General features: G+C 36.4%; 2 protein-coding genes across 15 annotated transcripts in view; one reads left to right on the top strand and one right to left on the bottom strand.

Moving 5' to 3' along the window:
- The window catches only part of LOC109622365 (TLD domain-containing protein 2), a 768,101-nt gene that overhangs the window by 434,924 nt on the left and 308,625 nt on the right, over window positions 1-24,552 (top strand). For 11 of the 14 annotated variants that reach the window (XM_062860654.1, XM_062860656.1, XM_062860659.1 and 8 more), the window contains exon 2: window positions 16,707-17,531. The exons of the other annotated variants lie outside the window; for them this stretch is intronic. In XM_062860654.1, coding sequence (XP_062716638.1) covers window positions 16,720-17,531 — 812 coding nt within the window. In that variant the 5' untranslated portion in view covers window positions 16,707-16,719. The remainder of the gene's footprint in view (window positions 1-16,706; window positions 17,532-24,552) is intronic. 14 annotated transcript variants of the gene reach the window in all.
- On the bottom strand, window positions 521-13,131 carry LOC134292024 (uncharacterized). The gene is made up of 2 exons (XM_062860682.1): window positions 10,253-13,131; window positions 521-10,155 (listed from the first exon to the last, which is right to left on the bottom strand). Exon 2 carries the CDS (start codon window positions 3,218-3,220, stop codon window positions 2,249-2,251), a length of 972 nt encoding a protein of 323 aa, XP_062716666.1. The 5' UTR covers window positions 3,221-10,155; window positions 10,253-13,131; the 3' UTR covers window positions 521-2,248.

Raw genomic sequence — 24,552 nt, 5'->3', positions numbered from 1 at the left:
AGCTTCTCCTAATGTAAGCTTAATAGAAGTTAGAAAACCCACAATTCAAACAATTGTTCATAAGGGGTGATACACAAATTATGCCACGCAAAAATCGACCCTTATCAACCCCCTAATGTCACACTTTTTGTATGGGACCTCATTTTTTTTTGTATGAGTCGTCACGTTCTGAAAAATCCCCCCCTCACCCCTAACAGCGTGACGTAATTTGTGCATGACCCCTAACAAATAAAGTGCTTTATCTATATATATATATATATATATATATATATATATATAAACTTGCTTAGTTAGAGGGGAACTAAACTGGCTTCATGATGTGTATGGAAGCGAGAGAGCAAAATGCAGTAATTAAGTGAGTGTTCCCCATGGTTTATTTTAGGTTAAATTTTTTAACACATCTCATTTCTTTTTCTACTCAAAATGCATCTGAACCGTACATCCTTCTGAACCATAGTACATTGCGCGTGCTGCTCGATCGAAGTTTAAGGACCGGTTTTGAGTCGCAGCGGTGGCGCTGGTTGTTGTTGCTGCACCTCGGCCGAATGTCTCCGCTCCGGGTCTACGCTGCTATCCGCTCGGATCTAGAACTTTGTTGACCGACCGATTGACCGACTCAACGCAGGTTGTTTGATTCTCAATTACGCCGCCTCGCCGCGTACTGAATGATTTAACGTTGCACATTATACACTGGAATGGAAACCGACCTCGATACTGGTTCACGGGCGTTCTGATAGAATAATGTGCGGTACATTTGTGCAGTTCGGTTCGATACTGGATTTATAAAGAACAGGTTGATCAAAGTGGACTTGATTCCTGGCCTCTCCTCGCGTTATCCATCCTATACCTATATAGACATTGTCTGCGTTAGTATCACCAACAGGCGGATAATTCTCACGTTCGTCAATCGAGTGTGTGCCCGTTCGTACCGAAACCTACCGACCTTCGGAGGGTGGAGTTTGTTTGCATAGAAATTAGAATTTAGATTAAAATCCGACGTTTGATATAGGGTAGACTTTGAGAAGATTGACTCAGCAAAAACTGAACATGATCATTCAGTTATCTAAGGCGTACACCGCTGCCGCTGCCGTTTCAAAACAGGCGTCTCATATGTTTGATTTATTTGCTGCTAGCTTGAGACAAGTTCGTCAGGAAAAGCGAATGACGGAAGTCTATCTCGGACAGAATGTCAACTATTTGTATCTGATTTTTCATCGGCAACTGACGGATTTCGCGCCAACTCGAACAAATGTTGGCAGCACCCTCTCAGATTACAACGAAACTTTCTTGGTGTGTAGACCTTGCCCAGATAAGCCACTTTGCATACTCATTTTTCTAATTTTTTTTCTCGACTGACTTTTGAAAAGGGCTAAACTTTTTTTATGGATTTTTTAAAAATGTTTTTAATCAAAAAATGACTACTCCTACAAAAAAGTTTTGTATGGGTGATTATTACAAAATAAGTCAAATTTTAAGAAAAAAATACTGAAAAAAATCCAAAATGAGCCCTACACTGAAAAAAATCATTTCTAAAAATTCAAAGTTGATTTAAAAAAAAACACCATTTTTTATTTTGATGAAATTTTGTCTCAAGACAGGTAATTATGTTCCCTACCAACCGTCCATACATCACAAGATGGGCACTTTTAAGGAAAAAAAGTTTTTCTAACAAAAACTTTTTCTTGTTCGAATGATTTTTTTTTCAGTGTATTTTGTTATCAACAATAAAACCAGTGAAGGCCATAACAATCCCAGAAACCAATGAAACTCAATTTTCTATGAGATTTTGTGTTATTTATTCAATCATTTGGAAGGGTTTTCCTATACATAAAAAACTTCAAAATATTACAAATGTATTTTCTTAGGAAATGTAATGTTTGATCGCAATATGTATTGAAGTGCACTTTTAAATATACAATTATTTATAATTATGAATTTTTCAAATATATATATATGTGTCTTAGAGCCAATTTCAAACATGTTCTTTTCTATTTTTTTCCGATCATACTAAATATTTTTGGTTCATCTTCTGAATTAGAATACCTGTTTGCCTTTACTTTGTCGCCAGGAATAGGCAAAAAACTATGGAATTTCTGAGTGCCTGGTATTGTTTTGGCGTTATTATATATTTCTTCGAGATCTTCTGACATTTTAATGTACTGTTCAGTGGATACGTAACAGAAATTTAATTTAGTTATATTTTTATCTGTCTGTACAACTGCCCAGTTATATAACTCTCGTGGAGTTGTTATGGTATTTCCATAATCTCGAGCAAGACTTGCTCTCTTTGCCATTCGCTTAAGAGTGCCACCAATAGCATCACATGGACCTTTTCCGTGGGACGTTGCAAAAAATGCCATTCTGCTCTTAATGCATGCTTTGACTGGAATCTACATAGACTAGCAAAGTTCTTCTTATTTTTGTATTGTGATGCTGCCCCATCAGACATAAAATAAATTTTAGAAAAGTTCGTTAATTGTTTCATAAAATCTATCATTTTTGAGATGAACAACTGGACCGCAACTGTATCGTGAGCCATTACTTCCGATATGATAATGAAGCTAACATTTACAAGTTTATTATCTTTCATATAGTAAATTTCAAATGGGTGTATTGTTGCTTGCGAGTTGTTCCAATGATATCCTTGAGCAGCGTTTTGAATTATGAATGAATAGTTTTCAGAGAAATCACAAATCGCAAGAATTTCATCATCCTTTAATGTATCTTTTTTATTTCTGAGAAATGATGATTGTTGTTTATGAATAAAGTCGTGTGTTATAAGTTTGTCAATTTTATCAACAAGATACGGAACAAATTCATCAACAGGTTTAATAATCGTTTCTAAATTACAGCGATCAGTATTCAACCACTGCTGAAATATAATCTCTTCTTTGTCATTTGATTCTAATATCAATGTAAGTTCCTCTTCAATGTGTTCATTACAAGCACACTTTTCACAAGCACGGAAAAAGCAATTATCTGTTCTGGTGGAAATATCGCAAAGCATTTTTTGTATTATTTCATCTTGTGACACAATTCTTATACTGTTGAACATTAAATTTACATTTTCATGAATAGTACATATGCATACATTATGTATACCAGTAGAATCAAGTAAAATACAATGCTTTGGTCGCAACTGTGTAAATACTGTGAAACCAATATTCACAGTTTTGTACATATCTACAAAAATCATATAAGCGGTGGGTCGCTGCATCATTGCTTTGTGTCACGTTTTTTCGCTTCTTCGTGAAATTGAATTCAATTCGGCCGAAGAAAAGTTCAAATGGCCGGTAAGGTTTTGCATTGCTGAAAACATTTTGAAAAACATTTTGTGAAGTTATTTTAGTGAAAAATGTGCCACTGCTTTTGAGTTAGTGAAGTTCAGTTAAACCAGTTTTGTGCATTGGGGTGCATTGGAGTTTTGGTCGAATTATGTGGTGCTATGCCATGCGGTGAATTTGATTCGACAATTCCGCTACTATGGCCGTGTCTACGCCACCCGATCTGTTCCGCGTGTGAAAAAGTAATTTTTATGTGCGTATTACTGTAAAGCCAGCTCGATTGTTCTCTCCACGTCGTTTCTTGTGTAGTGAAATCAATACCGTTTGTATATTCCGGATGTGCGTATGAGTCTCGATGCCGCTGATTAAGCCTTTGAATTGCTGGATCCATCGTTGCTGAAAAATTGAGAGTACTGACAGACTATGCGAAATTCGGTGAGACCTTTCCTTGCACCACTTTATTCATATATATGAAATTTACTACACTAAATACGTGCCAGAAACAAAACGGCAAATTTTTGATTCAGGAAGTGTTAATGAATTGCAGATATCCATTTGATACCTGGATCCATTAATGCGGGGCTTACTGTTACAGAAGACGACCTCAGGATGCACGTGCGAGTCAAGGCATACCTCGAAATGGGTCGTTAGATGTGCAGTAGAGCTATCACCTTCCATCTCCAGGACTAAAAATATTTGCGTCTATATATATCAGCATATATCAACACGCAGACATTTTTCTTCCATAAAAGTACTGCCGGTCAGTGGGCGATGGATTGTATACACACACACACACATCTACAAAAATCATATAAGCCTCTTTGAGCGACATCATCAAAAGTCGTTTTTGAACTTGTTGTTTTTTTCCAATTCGAACCTCAGAAACAATATCATTTGTTCCTGGCATTGGCCTGCTGATATCATTATCATCAAAAAATTCTCTTACTATTTGTTTTGTATCGTCATCAATACCATGCCCCCTTCTTTTATCGGTGGTACAAAGAATACCCTGTTCATAAACAAGATCCTTCACCTGCCTCGCCATATACATTGGTGCGTTAAACTCTCTTGTGATTTTATTTACCGACCAAGACTTAGGAAGTACAGATAGTATTTTAATCTGTTCGCTTCTGTCAGTTGTAGGGTGATTGAACTTATCCTTTAACTGCATAATTATCTCGTCATACGCCTCCACTTTGCCAACATCCGTTGAATCTATTCCGAAGATATTTTTTCGAACTGCTTTCGTAATCTGCAATGATTTGTTTGTGCGATATTCCATACTCCATGTTTCTAGATGAGATTGGCGATAAACTCAATGTTTCAGCAATGGTATTAAACTTCTCAATATTATGGGGACCCTGTAGTTGATCTGTTGACGGAATTGACTCCAATGATGGAATAGATGGTACCATATCTGTAAGATAAAAGTTAAGGTTAACAATATAATAATGAATGCAGTGGAAAGTTAATGATAGTTATTTATGCAACGAGTTGCAAAAATGATTTTTTTTCGCACAAGTAGTACATTTAACCAACGAGGCTTGCCGGGTTGGATAAATACGAAGAATACTGAAAAATGTAGTTTTGCAACGAGCTGCAAAATGAGTTATATAAAAGAAGCTAACACGTTGAAGGCTTACTTACCCAGCTCATGTTCGATTTGTTGACCACTCGTTGACGGTTCTGGTTCTGGAACATCATGATGTTGCTGCCCACTAAATGATGGTTGCATAGTTTCGTCGTTTCCATCCGATCGGCGTTTTTTCGTATTCGGGCTTCTGTTGTGACTTATCAATCCACGACATGACTCACAAATACTCATCGATTCGTCGATTTCATGTGTATATCCCATGGAATGAATTTTATCTATCAATCTTAATGACATGCCCCGTAGATTATGACGGTTGCACTTTGGATTGTTTATTTTTGCACTGCACTTGAATTTGTTGAATTTTGATTTATACGATTGATCCATTACTTTTCAGAACTGCCTTTAATAACCAAAGAGAAGTAACACGTTGAATGATACCGATTCATTTTCTTGTTTTGTTCATATTTGTTTTAGGTACAACTCTTGATTTGTTTTTTTTTTTCAATTAGGTAGTTCGAATCTAATAAATAGCCTTACCTAATATTAGGTAAGAACATGGGGTAGAAACGTTTGGGTAGAAATTACAGCAGCACGTATGAAATGCGTGTTCTAATTGTATATTGTTTCGTACTTCTAGAGTGCTGCTGCGTGAATATGGGTGCATTGCATTGTCGCATATGACACAATAAGTTTCATTGCATTTTGAGATTACTAGATAACCTTCACTGGTTTAGTTTGTTTTTAAAAAAAGACACTGAAAAAATAATAACACTAGTTTACAAAATAAAACGAAAGTCGTGAACTTCTGTCAACGACCAAAGTTTTTGAAGTACAATTTAGCACTGATTTCGAAACCGCGCTTCAAAAAATTTTAAGTAGAGTGGTTTTTGAGTTTTAGCTCAATATCAAGTTTTACATCTTTTAAAAATATGAAATTTACTAAAATTCAAATATCTTGCGTTTTGTTCAACCAACTACAAATCTTTTTCCATAAATTAAAAGCTGATTACAATACCATTCGATCATCTGAATGCAGGTTTCGCGTCAGATTGATGAAATTCAAGATATTGGCGAGTTTTAGGGACGATCTCCTTAAATTTTAGCCAAATTTCCAAAAATATATGAAGAAATGTATTTTTTTTTCAATAAGAAAAAAACAATATAAAAAATCTTTCTCAACGTTTATTTGACAAATCATATGTAGGCGAGTTACAGTAAAAAATTCAGCTCAATCGGAGCATTGATTACGGAGAATGAGATGTGTGAAGTGAGTGACGTTGCTTAAAAATAGAACAAAAATCGATTTCAAATCATCAACCTTGTATGGAAAGTCGAAAAAAATTCCGCTCTACTGTATTTTTTTTCCTTCGCGTTTTCGAACTCAGGGCATGATTCTACACCAAAAATGATCATCAGCTTACCGAGTTCAAAAATGCTGTAAACTAGTGTAATTTGGACATGAAAAAGTTTTTGTTAGAAAAACTTTTTTTCCTTAAAAGTGCCCATCTTGTGATGTATGGACGGTTGGTAGGGAACATAATTACCTGTCTTGAGACAAAATTTCATCAAAATCAAAAATGGTGTTTTTTTTAAATCAACTTTGAATTTTTAGAAATGATTTTTTTCAGTGTAGGGCTCATTTTGGATTTTTTTCAGTATTATTTTCTTAAAATTTGACTTATTTTGTGATAATCACCCATACAACACTTTTTTGTAGGAGTAGTCATTTTTTGATTAAAAACATTTTTAAAAAATCCATAAAAAAAAGTTTAGCCCTTTTCAAAAGTCAGTCCAGATAAATTTTGAAGAAACTAAGTATGCAAAGTGGCTTATCTAGTCTTGGTGTACATACCCAGAAAGTTTCATTGTAATCTGAGAGGGTGCTGCCAACTCCGAATACGATTTGGGGCGAACTATGGGTTAACTATCCACATTTTTTGTTTAAACTTTGAATAACTGACTGATAAAGCAGGATCATGCTACATGCGGAGCTCAAACCTAGCCAACCCAACAATTTTCAATACGCACAATTCGAGATTTGAATTTCTATAAAGTTTATAACGGTGCCAGCAGCGTCATTGTGGTCAGCTATATACTTACAACTTTCAGTCCTGAGCACCCATGGTGGTGCAGAGGGTCGAATTGAAAGATTGCACCATTCTGGGCGATTGCCCACTTTCGCCTTGACCTGTGACCAAGTCAAATTTCTGTCGTCGTCAAACTGTGGTCAGCGTGAAAGGGAAGAAATGCTTGTTTGACAACTGTTGCTATAATATATCAAGGATTCATCTGCATGTCAAGAGTGGCTGGTCATCGTCCAAGTACCAGCGCAGCACTCTAAGCTCAGCTGTGCATCCTGCTCCTACGGAAAGTTGATGGGTTGGTGTTATGCCCTGCGAGTCAGCTGTAAAACCAAAAAGCAGAGAAAAACAAATAAGCATCCTCTGCACCTCCACGGTTATCTCAGGGAGCTATCTGAGATTCATTCAGGAGATCCTTCTGGAATTCATCCAGTAGTAACTTTAGAGATTGATCTAAGAGTTATTTCCAAGATTTCCAGAGGTTTCTTCAGGGGACCTCCAAGAGTTTCTACTGTAATTGCTCCAAATGTTTCTTTTGGTGTTTCTCTAAGAATTTATTGAATTCTTGAATCCTCAAGAAGTTTCTTGGAGTCTTTCTTGGATTCCTCCAGAAGCTCTTTCGAGAATTCCCTCAGGAGCTCCTCTACGGATACCTCCTGGAGTTCCTTCTGGGATTTGTCCAAGATTTTCCTTCCGGAATGATTCCTCCAAAAATTCTTTCCGGAATTCACGCCTTCCTTTTAGGATTTCTTCAAGAGTCTTCTGGGATTTTTCAAGGAGTTTCTTCTGAGAATGCTCCTTTTGAAAGCTCCGAGATTTCTTCAGGAGTTTCGGGATTCTTCTAGGAATTCCTTCCTGAATTGCTCTGGGATTTTTTTTTCTGAGATTCCTCAGGGAGTTTCTTCTGAGTTTTCTCATGAAATTTCTTATGAGATGTCTTCAAGAGTTCTTTCTTGAATTGATCCAGGAGATGATTTCTGGATTACGCCAAAAATCTCATAGCGGTTTTTCATTAACTTTTTGTTGGGATTCCTCCAGGAACTCCTTCTAGAAATGTTTCATGATGTTAACCCATACTCTCTTCTGGGATTCCATCAATATTTTCTCACCAGAAGTTTCTTGTGGGATCCCTTAAGAAATTTCACCCTTAATGTTTTACAGAGTTCCTTCAGAAGTATTTTTTTTGATTACTTAAGAAGTTGGTTCCAGGCATTCCTTCAGAAATTCCAGGAATTCTTTCTTGGTTTCATCCAGGAAAAACTTCTTGGGGGATTTCTTCCAGAACTTATTCCGGAATTGTTTTAGGAACTCCTTCCGAAATTACTTGGTGATCGTCTTCCAGTGTTCCTCCTCCATTCCCAAACATTTTTTATGGAATTTCTCCAACAGTTTTGTATAAGTTCCCCCAGATGTTCGTTCTGAGTTTCCTTCAAAAACTCCTTTTGGGACTATATTTCTCCAGAAATTTTTTCTTGGAATCCCAGAAAAAGTACTCCTATTCTATAAATAAAACCTTTATATAAATTTCAGATGGAATTCCTAGAGAAATCACGAAAATAATTTCTAAAGGATTCCTTGTTTTTCTGGCTGCGTGCCAGATAGAGCCAGATAGGGATTTAAAAAAAAAATCTCGTGGAAGAATCACAGAGGAAACTTCTAAGGTGTTCAGACTCCTGGAAAAAATAAAAAATATGAAAAATAAAATAAAATATAAAATCGCGTTGGAGTTTTCCATAGTCACTCCGGAATTTCTCCAGAATCTCCGAAAAAAAAACTCCTTGAAAATCGTAGAAGGCTCTTAAAGAATTCGTAAAAGGTTGAAATTCCCAGAAGGAACTTTTGGACAAATCCCAGATGCATACCCTGGTAAATCTTGTAAAATCTTGGAAGAATCCCAGAAGGATCTTCAAGAGTTATCCGTAAAGGAACTTCTGAGGAAATCACCTGGAGGAATCCACGAAAAACTCCAAAAAACTCCTTGAAAAATCGCAGAAGTAACTCTTGAAGCAGTTCCACAATGAACTGTTGAAGGAATTCTCAAAAAAGAAAATCCTTGAAGGAACTTATTGACGAATTCAAGAAGCAACTTCTTGACGAATCCCAGATTTAATTCCTGGAGGAAAACCAGGAGAAACCGTTGGAGTAATTTCATTAGAAACTTCTGGGGGTCCCTCGAAGAAAGCTCTGGAGAAATCTTAGATCAATCCCTTGGATCAATCTCTAAAGCCACTCCTGGATGAATTCCAGAAGGATCCTGAGTGAATCTCAGAAGGAACTCTGGGAGGAATCTGAAAAGACACTTCCGTAGGGAAATCAGAAGGAATTCATGAAGGATTGTCACTCTGGAGCAGGTGAATTCACAGATTTTTTTTTCTTACTGAAGTTCGCCCCGTGGGTATATAAAAAACGGATATTATAAAGTGGAGAGGCACAGTCATTCCATATAACTGGTTCAGGCAAAGGGGTGTAAGTGACAAAAACACATTTTCGAGTGTTTGAAGTTTCCCACCATTTACACATACAAAATGTGGAGTTTCAAAATTTACTCAATTTTCTCCGATTTATTGTATTTTTTTTTCAATCATCGTAAAAATAATCTTAAAACATTTCCTGAAAGTTTGAAATCTTATTTTTTTGGTGTGTTCAGCTCAAAATCGACAAGATGGGTACTTACACCTCCTTTGCATCTGGGCCCCTCATATGTATATGAGCACAAAACTTGAAATTAAAAAAAAAATGCATATCAAAAACATTTCAGATTTTGTTATACGTTTTGTAAAAACAGTCAAACTTTCGATAAAAAAAAAAATAGCCGTTGTGGTACAACATTTAAAAAAAATGTTCCAAAAAAAACTGATATTTCGACCGTTTCTGCATATTCAAGTCTACAATTTTTACTTTTTCTTTTTAAAACTTATAATCTTTTTATTCGTGGAAATAGATTGCAAATCGGTCTATTGGTTCAAAAGTTAAGACGATTTGAAAATTTAAAAAAATGGGAAATGTCATTTTTTTGTACCACCCTATTTTAAAGTAACATTTATTTTCGAGTATTTTCTTTTTTTTCATGGAATGACTATATTTCAGAATTGAATGATTTTTTCCTAATTAAAACGTTTCAGACCGTTTCAAATTTCTTGAGAAAAATCCAGGTTGACGATGAGGTAGAGACGAATCAGCCAAGGGCTGTAAGTCTCTTTAACCCTTATGTGGCCGACAGGGTACCCGGGTACCCAGCACCCATTTAAAAAGCACGGTGTAGAAAAAAGCAAAAAGTTTGTCGGACACATAACGGTTAATAAAGACAAATCAATCAATCAATCAATAGGTTGACGACGGGTATTATGGCAGGTTTGAGATTTTTGTCAGCCAAACTTCCTGAAACTTTGTCGTATAACTCAGCTTGGTTGGGAAAAGTTTGAGGCCAACTCTGAGTTCAGCTGCTTTCAAGAAACCCCCCATGACGAAGAAAATACGCAATTTCCCCTATTTTAGCTTGATCGGAAATTTTTTGGAAATGATTGAATTTTTATTACTAAAATACCTAAAGCTTCAACATTTTTTTCCGGAATTTCCTTAAATAGACATAGATTTTAATACTTCGAATCGAAGATTCTTCGAAAATTCTTCTTTTTTTAATGTCGCTAGAAACTCCGCCTTAAAATCCTTTTAGAGATTCTCACAGAAGACTTTTGAGATTAACCAGAAGTTACGGAACGCAATTCACCTAATAGCTCCCTTACGCGAATGAGTGTAATCAGTTTTGTACCTTTTTATGTACAAAACTGATTACACTCATTCGAAGAGGGTATTCAGCTTAGAGGGCTCGAAAAGTCGGTACAAGATTAATTCTTTTCCAGTTCAAACTCATTTTATCTCACATCGGATTCGATAATTCGAAGTCGGCTTTTTAAGCTTCTCAAACACATATCTAGCAACCGGAACGCTGCACAAAGCTAAAACTTTGGCTGATTACTTTTCAAAGTCAGTTTGACATAATGTCAAAATTTTAGCATTTTCAGTATTGCGTCCACTAGATATATGTTTGGAGGCTTCAGAATGCGGAAAATCGAGTCTGGTCTGCAATATAAATGGAAAAGATTTGAAGAATTCGAACTCCTCATTTGTCTCCATTAACTGCACTATCATATTAGATCCATTTTGTTCATTATTGGAACGATTTTTACCTGGTTGGACGCGAATTGGATTAACATTTATTAATGTTAAGAAGAATAGAAATAAGTCCACGTAAGTTTGATTAACAATCTTTGTAAACAATATTTCGATTCTTCAACTATACTGAATGTTACAGTTTTTTTTTTCTGGTCATAGACATCCTGCAGAAGGCTTGCAATAGTAACTAATACTATGCTTGATTTGAACAAAGAATCTCTGCTTGCGAGAGGGCGTATTTAAAATGAAACTTTGAATGAAGCTCTCTAACGGAATTAAAAAAAACGAAAAAAGAAGCTATTAAAGTGATTTTGCCAGTAATATCTAAACAGCGAGAAGCTCTTGGAAGCTTCTCTCAGGAACTCAGAATCTTCATGGCAAAATTTGTAAAAATATTTGTTTTTTTTTTATGCACGAAAACATCTTCAAAATACTGTAGGTAGTTTCGCAAAACTTTTTCCTATGAATTGACCTTAGATTATCCTGATTTTTTTAAGGTTTTTTTAATCAAAATTCTAAAATTTCTTAATCAGTATCGTTTTAATTATTTTTTATAAATCGTATTCCTTTGACACCAGTTTGGAAAGACTGTCAAAGTTTAAAAAGGATCATTCAAAAATTTCTGAAGAACATCTACTAGAATTTCCCTTAAATTTATTATAGAAAAAAATCCCATAGAATTCTATCAAGAAGTTTTGAAAATCAATCGATTAATTATATTCTATCCGACGTTTTTACTTTCGAATATAGCCTTTTTCATGGGGAAAATTGGTCTAAAGTTTCGTCCTAAATTGTATGTTTTGCCAAATACCATATTTCCAGTCGTTCTGGTGGGATTTGAACCCACGACTCCGTATTCGCTAGACCAACGCTTTAACCAACTAAGCCACAGAACAGGTAACGATTCTGCGGAATAGAAAACCAAACTGAATCCGATCCGACAGCATGATCACTCATATTTTCACAATCTCATCTCTCTTTCGGCTTAGATGCACCATCTGCAGGAATTTCTTCACAATTTTATATAAAAATACCGTGAGGTCGCCATTCACCGCTCATGCTCATGCTCACTGCTCGTTGCATACGATTAATATTCGAACCACCAAAATTGGCCAGAAAGTTTGAGAATTTACTCGAACAAATGTTGTTTAATAGTCAAAGCAAAGTCATCCTGGAAGAATAAAATAATCAACATGTGTGAAAACAACCACTAGTATGTACAAATTCCTGATTTAAATGATGAAAGGTCATTAGGCCGAATGGTTATCAGGATGAATTGCAATTCAGCAGTTATGGAACTGGAAATGCATCTGTTGTTTTTAGCTTTTTTAATAATGTTTGCTATAAACTATTTTAACAATGGAACTAGAAACAATAGACTATGTTTGAAAGAAGACAAAATGTATAATTTGATTATCAGCAGTTTCAGCTTTAAAATCTATTTTGGCAATGATACTAGAAAGAACGACCTTTGTCCTAAAGAAGGAAAAAATCATGTTGAGGGTGAGTTTAATTTCCGGTCGATCCAGGAACTTTTCGTAAAGGAAATTTCCTTGACTCCCTTGGTTATAATGTGTCCTCGTGCCAACCACACGATATACATATTCAACATGGCCATTGGTAGCGGAAGCTCTCAGTTAAGAACTGTGGAAGTGCTCATAAATAGATCACTAAACTGAGAAGCTGGTTTTGTTCCTGTGGATACGGCAAAATTAAGACTCAAAGATCATTCGGCCTAATGACCATTCGGCCTAATGACCTTCGGCCGAATGGTCTGACACCGATTTAAATATGTCTTCTTGCTGCCATGTTTATATCCATCGGAGTTCATGAACTCTATGGTTGTATTAATAAACCACGTACACGTTGGGTAGGGGGCTGGCTTGTCGGATTCTACCTTCATTACAAATGACAAATATTTTGTACATATTTTCGTAATTCTAGAGTGGTAATGCGGGAAAGAGGTAGGGGGGGGGGGTGGTTGGTGTTTCGGTGTTGTATCTAAGATGATTATATAATCATATATCATATAATTATAATTAGGTCATCGTGGTGTATAGGTAAACAGCCCCTATTTCAAGCCATGTCGGTTCAGGCCTCTTCCACCTCTTGGGCCGTTCAAAAGAAAGCTAGCTACCGCAATGCTGAGAGTTTTCTGACCATTTCCAATGGCCATTTTACAATTTTTTTTTTGGAAACAAAATGTTAAAAATAGACAATTTACACCGTCTTCAGCCAGAGGATGCACAGACTGTACATATTACTTACACTAGACAACGGAGAACACACAGAACTGGCACAGTGATGATTTTTTCGTTTGTCGAAAAGTTTCCACCGACTGGAGCGGGAATCGAACCCATATTACGACACGACAAGTCGACTGCCCTCGCTAACCGCACGGCCACGAAGCCCATCAATGTTCCAGAATCAATGGGAAATGAACGTAATTGCATTGTCTTGCAGAATACCTACCCGTTTTCTGCTTCCACTACATACACTCCCGTTCAAAAGTTTGGGGTCACCCCCTCAAAAACATGTCATTTTTTTAGGCCCATATCTCCGCCAATTTGCGTCCGATTTCAAAACCCTAGGTTTCATTCAAAAGATAATAAGTCAAAGAAACTTTGAACATGATTTAAAAGAAACTTTTTCAAAAAATTTGTATGTAAACTTAACCCAAAGTTGCCAAATTTTCTAAAAAATGAATATAAACTTACGGCAGTGTCGCTGGAAGTTGGGTCGACCAAATTTTAAGATGAGAGCGGTAATATGACCCATTTTCTATTAGCTTTCAACTGCTTTTTACAGAACTTAGCTAAAAAATCTAGAAAAAAAGTTATTCAGTAAATTAATTCTTGATGTCATCGACCAAAAGTTTGGGGTCACCCCTCAAAATGCTGTATCGGCCAAAAGTTTGGGGTCACTATCGTAAAACATGGAAAAGTGATCTGTTGATATCTTTGTCATCTTTCATTCAATTTTAATTCTTCTTGGCTTATTTGAAACAAAACGAATGATACTTACTGCATAGACATTGAACCACACATATTTGTTGAAATTTACATACCAAAACTTAACGTAAAGTTGCCTCATTTTTTGAAGCGTGGTAAAATGTGCTAACTTTACATAACATTTTTATATACAAAAATCGTTATATACGTTAAGTTGAAGACATCAAATGTAAATTTAGTTAATTATCTTTGAAATGAGCCAAAAATAATTAAAATTGAACTATAGATGACGAAGATATCACCAAATCACTTTTCCATGTTTTACGAAAGTGACCCCAAACTTTTGGCCGATACATCATATTGATGGGTGACCCCAAACTTTTGGTCGATGACATCAAGGATTAATTTACTGAATAACTTTTTTTCTAGATTTTTTAAGCTAAGTTCTGTAAAAAGCAGTTGAAAGCTAATAGAAAATGGGTCATATTACCGCTCTCATCTTAAAATTTGGTCGACCCAACTTCCAGCGACACTGCCGTAAGTTTATATTCATTTTTTAGAAAATTTGGCAACTTTGGGTTAAGTTTACATACAAAATTTTTTGAATAAGTTTCTTTTAAATCATGTTCAAAGTTTCTTTGACTTATTATCTTTTGAATGAAACCTAGGGTTTTGAAATCGGACGCAAATTGGCGGAGATATGGGCCTAAAAAAATGACATGTTTTTGAGGGGGTGACCCCAAACTTTTGAACGGGAGTGTACATGGGGCCAAAGAACGATGTACTTACGACAAAAAAATGTTTGAATCTCTGTTCAATTGTAATTTATACAGATTTTTAGAGATAAAAAACTAATTTAACTTGTTGTGAGTTTTCAAATAATGTTTATTATGTTCCAGATTTTTAACTATCAATTCTTGTTAACCCCATCCCTATCAAATTGAATAAAAACTCAATAAAGATAAAACGACCTACCTTAACTTAGCATATGTGTCCAGACGCGCGGTAGCCAACCTCCACCAGAAGCAGCCAATTTTTCACTCCATAATGCCACTAACCACTAGCAAGTGCGGGTCGCTTACTTGACCGAACGATTGCGATCGATATTATCATAGGATTATATTGTCCAATTATTTATGCTATAAAACGTCCAGTAAATGACCGGACTCACACAGTAAGAGAGCAATACCACATCGTTCGAACTGGTACCCAGTTGTAATGGTCAAAACATACCTTACCGTTCGTTGTTGGGTTAACGCGACTGGAAAGAATAATTGGTCGCATTTATTTCTGCGGGTTCCCACCGTTTTATGATTTATTTGTGTTCATGTGAGTATTAAACGCCTATTTGTTTCGTTGACTTTGGCATTTGCAGTCGGGGTCATAAACTGGTTTGGGTTCACCCAGATCAGAGCATTCAGAACGGTTTGTAAATGCTTATTTCTTATCTCTTTTGATAGTTCAAAATCCTGAAACAGCATTTAGGTATCTACAGGGCATCAAACTATTGTCCGTACAGCAATTTTTGGTCAAAATAATTTTTCATTCAAATGATTATAACTTTTTTATACGTCAATCAAAAACGCTGAAACTTTCACCAATCATAAACCTTATATTGAAGCTCCATTGGTAAAATTTTGAGCTAGATCAAATAAGTTTTCTGAAATTTATATAACTTTTAGTAAAACTTATAAGATTTTTGAACACATTTTTAAAACATTATATCTTAATATGTACTCGATGAAACTTTTTCAATCTTTTTTGTGTTACAGCTTATACCTAAGGTATTCATATGCAGCTTCGTTTGAAGTTTTAGATTCACTACAAAAAATATGAAAAATCTGTATATGTTCAGAGCATTATTTGGAAATTTATCATATTTTGATCAATAAAAGTGCCAAGTGTTTTCAGCTTTTTAAAACGCTCTTAATGTAATATTTTTATACAGGACCTACTAAACTACATATGAAGAGTAGGTCCTATGCATTTTTCGTTCAGTTAATGCACTTTTATTGGTGGAAAACGTTTGGCAGATTATATGTGCAAAATATGGTATTGTTTTTTAATATCGTCAACTACATAAGCACATTTTTCATATTTTTTCAAGTGAATATAAAACCTCAAACGTAGCTGCATATGAAAGCCTTAGGTTTAAGCTGTAACACAAAAAAAAAATGAAAAAGTTTTATCGAGTACATATTGAGATATAATGTTTTAAAAAGGTGTTCAAAAATATTATAAGTTTTACTAAAAGTTCTGTAACTTTCAGAGAACTTATTCGATCTCGCTCAACATTTCACCAATGGAGCATTAATATATGATTCATGATTGGTCAAAATTTCAGCGTTTTTGATTGGCGTATAAAAAAGTTATAAACATTTGAATGAAACATTTTTTTGACAACAAATTTGCTGTACGGACAATTGTTTGATACACCGTATTAAGAAAATTTCTTTGAAATTTCATATCGGTCTGAAGGATAACAGAGATGTAATCTCATACAATTATAGATTGAAACACTGTGCTACATCTTCTAGAAAATCGGTTCTGTACAAGCTCCAGCTTTTCAAGTAACATACATTTTTCAGTTTAACTTCACAATGAATCTTTTTCCACAAAACAGCATCACCGAAACCATGACCAGTATACTCTCTACCCCGGGCAAGTATCGCTCCCGGAAGGATCTCAGTACCGGATCGATCCCCACCTTGGTCTCCCTGGAGGAGGAATCTAGTCTTCACACAGTAACCGGTGCCGAATCGGAACTTTCACACAGCTTCCACCATCTACATCCGCTATCGTCACCCAACGGAACCACCGGAAGCAGTGCGACCAACGGAAGCTACGAAACGTTTTCCAATGCATTAAACATCAAAAATGGAATCAGTGCCAAATCGCCACGGCGAAGTTCACTCGCCATAGGTCTCCTGGGAGGTCGCAACAACGGAAACGGTGACAAAGGCAACAAGCGGCGCAGTTCCATTGCGGTGGCTTTCCTCGGCGGAGGTCGTCGTGACTCCAAATCGCACAGTCACAACTACCCGATCGCCACGATCCCCGAAAAGTACCACAAAACGACCGAGTCGGACATTGAAAACGACTCGCCCAGTCACTACTACACGGTCCCTGCGGGGAGTGTTGCCGCGATCCTCGGCGGGGAGACCAACGGGGGTTCGTCCGAGTACAGCAACGGCAGCAATGGAAACCTCACAGTAAACGGGTCCGGCTATGACAAGAAACGGCGTCGTTCGTCCTCGTGGCAAACGAAACTGGAACGACGCCGCCGCAAGGGAATGTCCTCGGCGCTAGACAATGCGGAAGGCGCCGGCGGTAATGGTCTGGATGGTTTCGGTTCGGCGAACGGGCTCGATGCCTTCACCAGCAAGTACGGTCGCGAGAAGCGACACTCGTGGTGGAACATTTTCGTTCCGGAGAATCTGAAGCAAAGGTGAGAATATTGAACATAAATAAATTATGTGTTTTTAAACATTTTCTTGCTGCGAACGAGCATGCATTGGGAACATAAATTCTACTTTAGCGCAAATCGTGAAAAAATGTAATCCCCGTTCCAGCAACACAAAACAGACAAATTCGCGTTGGCATTTCGCGATAATCCCTATTTTATGACTGTCGGCGGACGGCCCAGACACGTGCCATTTGTTGTGAATCGAATCGCTGTCCAGGCAGTTTTTAGTTGCTGTAAAAACAACTTAACCTTGCATCAATCTGAACGAAAAAAAAAACTTGGAATTTGATGCTCTGAGTGAATCAGAATCAAACCGAGTAGAAGGGAATAAGACAATTTCAAAGTTTTACCACAGAGAAATATATTGTGAACACAATTAACTCTTGTTTGTTTCAACCCAAGTTTCAACCTTTTTTTTGGTTTACTAGGGTAGGGCAATAAACAAAGTTTAAATTGCTCAACTGATTGACAATAAAATGTATACGAAAAAAAATTGAAATGTCCCAAAAGCATTAAGGCTCAAGAATCCGTCATCATTTTTCGGAAATAGAAAAGCAGTTTTTTCGCTGTAAATCAAAACAATGACCACGGATGTGTATTCACTGTATTCTATTCCTCATGTGGAATACAGTGAATCTATTGTCGTAGAAAATAAGATTGATTTGAACGAAAAAACTGCTTTCAAATGTTTGATGATGACGATGATTTCAATGACGAATGGTTCAACGTTAACAGCATGTATTGGTTTTCAAGTCGATTCAGTAACCTTGGTTGATAATGTAATGTTAGTCCTTATAGCGGATGTAAATAATGTTACGAGTGAAGACCTGTAGTTCTGATCTGATCTCTGATTCTCATTATATTTTTTTTTTCATAAGATTTCTTGAATTTGAGATTCTACCTTGGATTTCTAAATTCTTTCATTGCTTCTCTCCAGAACTTCCCATGAGCACTTCCATGAATTTAACATTTTTGTTCTGCTCCAGATTTTATCAGTTCTTCACGAGATTATTTTTTAATCTGCATTCCTTCCAATATTTTCCGGGAATTTCCTACTAGAAATTTCGTAAGTTTTTTTTAAGACGTGGACACGTACAATGGTTCCAGTGAGCTTTTACACTTTTTGAAGGAAGCACGGCACTAAATAACGGATTAGCGTGCACCACCCAGTGACACACCCGAAAACTTTTCCTGACAGCTGCGGTGGGAATCGAACCCGCGACTAAATGCATGGTTGCACTAGCCGCACGACTACGAAGCCACAGGTTCAAGAATTTTGGGACAATTTCTGGTAAGGATTCCGGGAAGCGCTCTGGGAATAGTCCCTTGAAAATCCGTAAAAAAACACAGATGGATCATTGCAAAAAAAAACAGTAAACAGCTACTCGCGCGAAAAGCCATGGATAAATCTCTGGTATTGATTGATTGAATTGCCTTTATTATAGAGACTACCAGCACTCTCTTTGGGATGGAAAACGGGAAGAAATCTATCAGAAATGTCAGCAGTAGCTTCAGCATAAATACTTGAAGGCACTTCGGAAACAAATGTTTGGAGAAACTCCTTGGTTAGTTCTGAAAAACTCTTAGAGACATCCTAGGACCAACACCGGAAAGCATCTTCTGAGAAAAGTCGCGGGAGAAACTTCAAGATCAACCTTAAGTGTAACTTCGAAGGAAATCCAGCGAGAATCTTTAGGAAATATTCCATCTGAAACTCCTGTAGAAATCCAGGAGGAACTTCTGATGGCTCACGGAAACTTCTTGAAGAAATTACAGAAGAAACTACGGAAGGAATCCCGAGAGGAATTCCTGCAGATTCGTGAAAAATCCCTTAAAAATCCTTGGAGAAGCTCTAGTAAAAATCTCAGGAATAACTGTTGTGAATACTTTAGGAGAAATCCCGGAAATATCTCCTGGAGAAGTCCCAAAACGAACACCGGAAGAAGTTGCGGTAAATATTCAAGAGGGATCCCGATGGAAACTCTAGGAGGAATCTCACAACAACGTCTGCGATTTATCGCGAGATAAACTTTTGTGGATATCTCTGGATAATTCTGGTAGAAACCCCACAAAAATGTCTTTGGACAAAACACACGAGAACTTCTAAAAAATCACAGGGTGCATTTTTTTTTTGTTACCGTACAAATTGGGCCGAAGGGTCTCAGATTTTCATGAAGTTTTTTTTCACAGACAGGGCGTATGGAAAAAAAACTTCATGAAAATCTGAGACTTGAAGAGAGAAAAATTGAGAAAAAATCAGGGTCACCTATTTTCCCGGACAACTCAGGTGATTTTTTGTTGTTTTCCCCTGACACTACTTACTTTGAAAAATCATAACTCAAGAACAAAGCATCGTTGAAACAAAGTTTTTTTTAGAAAATGAAAGCAAATTTTCTCAGGAATCAAAAATGCGAACTGCAACAAGTTTTCCACAGTTTAGAAAATTCAAAAAGAAAAGCCAGAAAAACTATGCCCGAAAATTTTGTGGAAAACTTTTTCCACTTTACATTTTTTTTTGAATTCCTGAGAAAATTTTCTTTCGTTTTCATTAAATAAAAAACTTTGTTTCTACGATGCTTCGTTCTTGAGTTATGACTTTTCAAAAATTAAAGGCTTTTTGGACATTTTTCAACAAAATTGGCCATAACTCGAAAACGAAAAAAAAAGTGCATTACAAAAATTTCAGCGATTAAAGCTTATAAAATAACCTTCTCAAAAAATTTTTTTCGAAAATTTTCCACGATTTCGGGCACAGTTTTTCCGACTTTTCTTTACGAATTATCTCAACTGTGGAAAATTGTGTGAAAACTTTTTCCAGTTCATTTTTTTTTTATTTCTGAGAAAATTTGCTTTCATTTTCTAAGAAAAACTTTGTTTCTACGATGCTTCGTTCTTGAGTTATGATTTTTCAAAGTAAGTAGTGTCAGGGCAAAACACAAAAAATTCACCTGAGTTTTCTGAGAAAATAGGCGACCCTGAATTTTTCTCATTTTTGTTTTGTTCATATATCTATGATCCCTGCGTGTGGAAAAAGTTTCATGAAAATCTGAGACCCTTCGGCCCAATTTGTACGAAAATAAAACAAAAATGCCCAGGAGTGACTGTGGAAGCAATTCCTGGTAAACCTATGGAAGCAATTCTGGTAAAAAATTCTATGGGATTCCCGTAAAGAACACAAAATTGGTCAGAATACAGAAATCCTGGAAAATGCTCAAGGATAAATCCCGGAAAGACTTCTTGGAAAAGCCTGGTAGGCATTCAGTGGAATGTCCAGAGAGGAAGAATCCAGAAAGGAATCCTTGAAGGTAGAAAATAGCATGACAAAATTCGGAAGGAGCTTTGTGGGAAATCCTGGCAGGCATCAAATTTTTCACTCATGTGATCAAATTCCACGGATTTATCCACCTTCGCGATAAAGATTTTTCACTGCATGGGATGAAAAATTAAAGTTACTCAAGACAAGAATTATCTTGTTGTCTTTATCTACACGCTAAAAAATCTGTTCCGATTTTCCAGAACAACAAATCATGAATATCGAAACTAATAAGCCAATCATATTCGCAATTTAGTTCCCATAAACGTGATTTAAATATCTAGTTTTCAAGAATATGTTTTGTAAATTTAAGAACACAGTTCACGCCTGCTCAATGTTGTTGTTGATATAGTAACGCATTCAAATACAGGAACTCAAATCATGACATCAAGAATCCTGAATGCCTAATTCGTCATTTTGTTCCCAATAACTGGAACTCCATTCACGAACGCTGTCATTGTTGGTAACGCCCGTGCTTACGATAGTCAACACAAGTGTCGCGATGTTAAGTGCCCGAATTATTTTGATTTATGTTTTGGTGAAATTATTCCTAAAACTATTAGTGACAAGCAAAGTTGTGTTAAATTTCTGTTCTGGAGCGGATTACCTGCGAGTGCTTCCCGGGTTGCAACAATTCGTGTGCCCAGGTCCACGACGGGAAGTTTGCTTGCTCTCCCACGGATGGTGGTAATTGTTGGATGATGTTGGCTCAGTCACTCAGTCAGACCGCTGTATCTTCTAAAACCATAAGTTTTCTTTAAAATTGAGTACATTTGTGAAAAATGCTTAATGAAACTCATCTTTTGCTAAAAAATGCTGAGTTACGTACGTTGTTATTTCCGTGATTAAAATTAAGAGAAAATCTGTGAAAAACATTTCTACGGCCATGATGGAATTCCTGAATGCTGGATCGAGTTTCACGTTTTTGTGATTTTAGTTCATTTATGTAGAGCAGACCATGAACTAAGTTCCAGGTTCCGTGATTTAGTTTCCTGTTCCCATGAACTGAATACCTTTCGCCGTGAACTATGTTCCCATTTTTGCGAATGGAATAGTAGATCTCAGGCGTTACGGGTATACAGCAGAATTATGTTCACGACATCGTGATTTTAATTCATGGTGTATATTCGTAAACGGGAATCTAGCTTGTTCCACATATCGTGATTGGTTGTGGACGATATCTGGAACGGATTTTTATGCGTGTATGACTCAGTTTTCTATGTCGAATTAAAACTGTCACTGGTCACTGGTCAAATAGCAGTAACTTTCTGAAAAGTGCATCAAATTTTTACAGTGAGTTAACCAACTGGTTGTGTATCAGTGGTAGAAATTTGGAAAAGATCGGGCTATTCTACGCGAAGTTAGAATAATTTTAGATAGGGGTATAATTACTTTATATTATATACTAGAATTAGGTAGATTTTTGAGTATTTGTTCAGAAAATTAAAAAAAACCTGAAAAAAATTAAGTGTAAAGGGCTTCTTCAAGAAAAAAAAAATCATGACATTGCATAGCAATTTTAAAATTTCTCCGGCTTATTAAAAAAAGCGAAAATTCAAATAACTTAGTAGAATGCCGAACCACTTGAGCAATGCCTGGTATGTTCAGCAGTTTTCAGCTCCATCAATTTTAAAATAATGGTCTTTAATATTTGTATACTGGTAGAAACTATACATTAATGGTTCAAAATTTATAAATTTAGGAAAAAAATCTTTGGTTTCAAAATGAAGCGTAGAACATAACTGTGTTGGAGTTTATTTCAGAGTTTTTGAGAGATGTCTTCTTCAATGTCAAATCTGATCAAAGCTTCGATGATGTTGTTGAAGCATAAGTATAACATAATTTTCAGTGATGTAATTTGATTTGAAACCCTTTGAACACAGGTACCCTGAAAAGCAGTATAAACGTGTAAAAAATGTTCTGTGCGGTTCATCCGTTCGTGATTTATAAGGCTGCACAAAGGGAATGTGAAGACCACTTTATCAAGAAGAAGTGGATCTCTTTTCTTTTGCAATACAAATGACAATGGTCACCGATGGCAGTACCTCCTGTTGGGCATAGGTGTAACGCGTATGAAACTTCACTTAAACTGTTATGAATTGGTCCACTCCAGAAGTCTTTATGCTCAATTTATGATTTTTGTGTCAACAAAATGATGGACATCTTCACACTTAAATTGTTCTGGATCGTGGCGGAACTCAAAGTCAGTTACTTTCATCAATCCTACTCTATCTTTCGGAAATTATAAATACATTGTACCGATTAAACGAATGATTTTATCCATTTTTTCACAACACAGTCTTTTGTAGTCCACATTTTGACATATCATATTAACTGACTTGATATTTTGAAGAACAGCCCAGTTGTCAATGTACACGGGGTGGCCAAAATGTTTGGGATAGGCACTTTTTTTTTTCTCTCACGAAAATATTCAATATGCTGTAACTTTTAATAGAGTACATCAAAAATTCTCAAATTTTGACTGTTTGTCAACCTATGTGCATTATTGGTAAAAATTTGAGCCCGATTGTTCAATCCTTCGCGAAACTAGAACCGTTCTCGTAAAACACTATTTTAAGACAACTTATTTTTGAACTATCATATCTTCTAAACCTGTGAACCGAATGGAATGAAATTTTGAACGTTTATCAAAAGTTCAAAATTTCATTAAATTCGGTTCACTGATTTAGGAGATTTGATAGTTCAAAAATAAGTTGTCTAAAAATAGTGTCTTACCAGAACGGTTCATATAATAGGTTGACAAACAGTCAAAATTTGAGAATTTTTGATGAACTCTGTGAAAAGTTACAGCATGTTGAACTTTTTTTGTAAAAGACAAAAAAGTTGTCTATCCCAAAAATTTTGGCCATTTGCACAAGTTTCTGCAAAAACCACCTAACTTTAACTCTTAAGAGATGAACCAGCCTCTGTAGCTTCGAGGAAAGAAGCACCCATCTATCTAATTGGGATTCGTGGGTTTGATTCCCACTGGAGCTCGTGGATTTTTTTTCGTAATTCAAATCTCAATTTGTTCATCAACCACGTGTTTCTGTAGTATGCATAAATGTGAATGCATTTACAGGTCGATAACATATTTTCAGCCGGGGCCTGTGGCGTAGTGGCTACACGTTCACTTCATAAGTGGATGGTCATGGATTCGATTCCAGCCCCGGCACTTGCAGTTTTTCGTCAATTGCTCTTTCCCCCGAGAGCGGCTGACAACTGACCCTCTTCTGAGCATATGCTCAAACGGACCCGGAAACTTGGATATCGACTAACGGCAACTCATAATGGACGACCACCAATCGGACTGGAAAAGAAACAAGAGCTACACATCAACATCCTCGTGCTCATCATTCTACGAGGGTAAAAAAATGACGGCAGCACAAAGGAAACCAGTTCGATATAGTAGAATTAGAATAGAATACATTTAGGCGCTGTACAACGTCTAAGTGCAGCTGCCAATTAGAATCGATCACACAGTGCCCTAGTGGACAAAAGAGCTGTAAATTAGGTTAAGTGTTAAACATACACATAATTTCCCATAGTTTTGTCATTTCCTCCTTCACGGGTAATTCCATGCACGATTGAATTCATGACGCAAACTTACATTTCGATGACAGCAGCATAGTCGACATGGATAGTAGGATTGCCAAGGATGACTGATTTTTGTCGAGATTTATTTTTGTT

This window comes from Aedes albopictus, chromosome 3 (assembly GCF_035046485.1).
Source record: "Aedes albopictus strain Foshan chromosome 3, AalbF5, whole genome shotgun sequence".
Lineage (NCBI taxonomy): Eukaryota > Metazoa > Arthropoda > Insecta > Diptera > Culicidae > Aedes > Aedes albopictus.
This window is presented reverse-complemented; position numbering and strand designations above follow the sequence as displayed.

Bases quoted from the DNA above. Each gene is read 5' to 3' on its own strand.
- LOC134292024 (XM_062860682.1), bottom strand. From the start codon at position 3,220: ATGATGCAGCGACCCACCGCTTATATGATTTTTGTAGATATGTACAAA.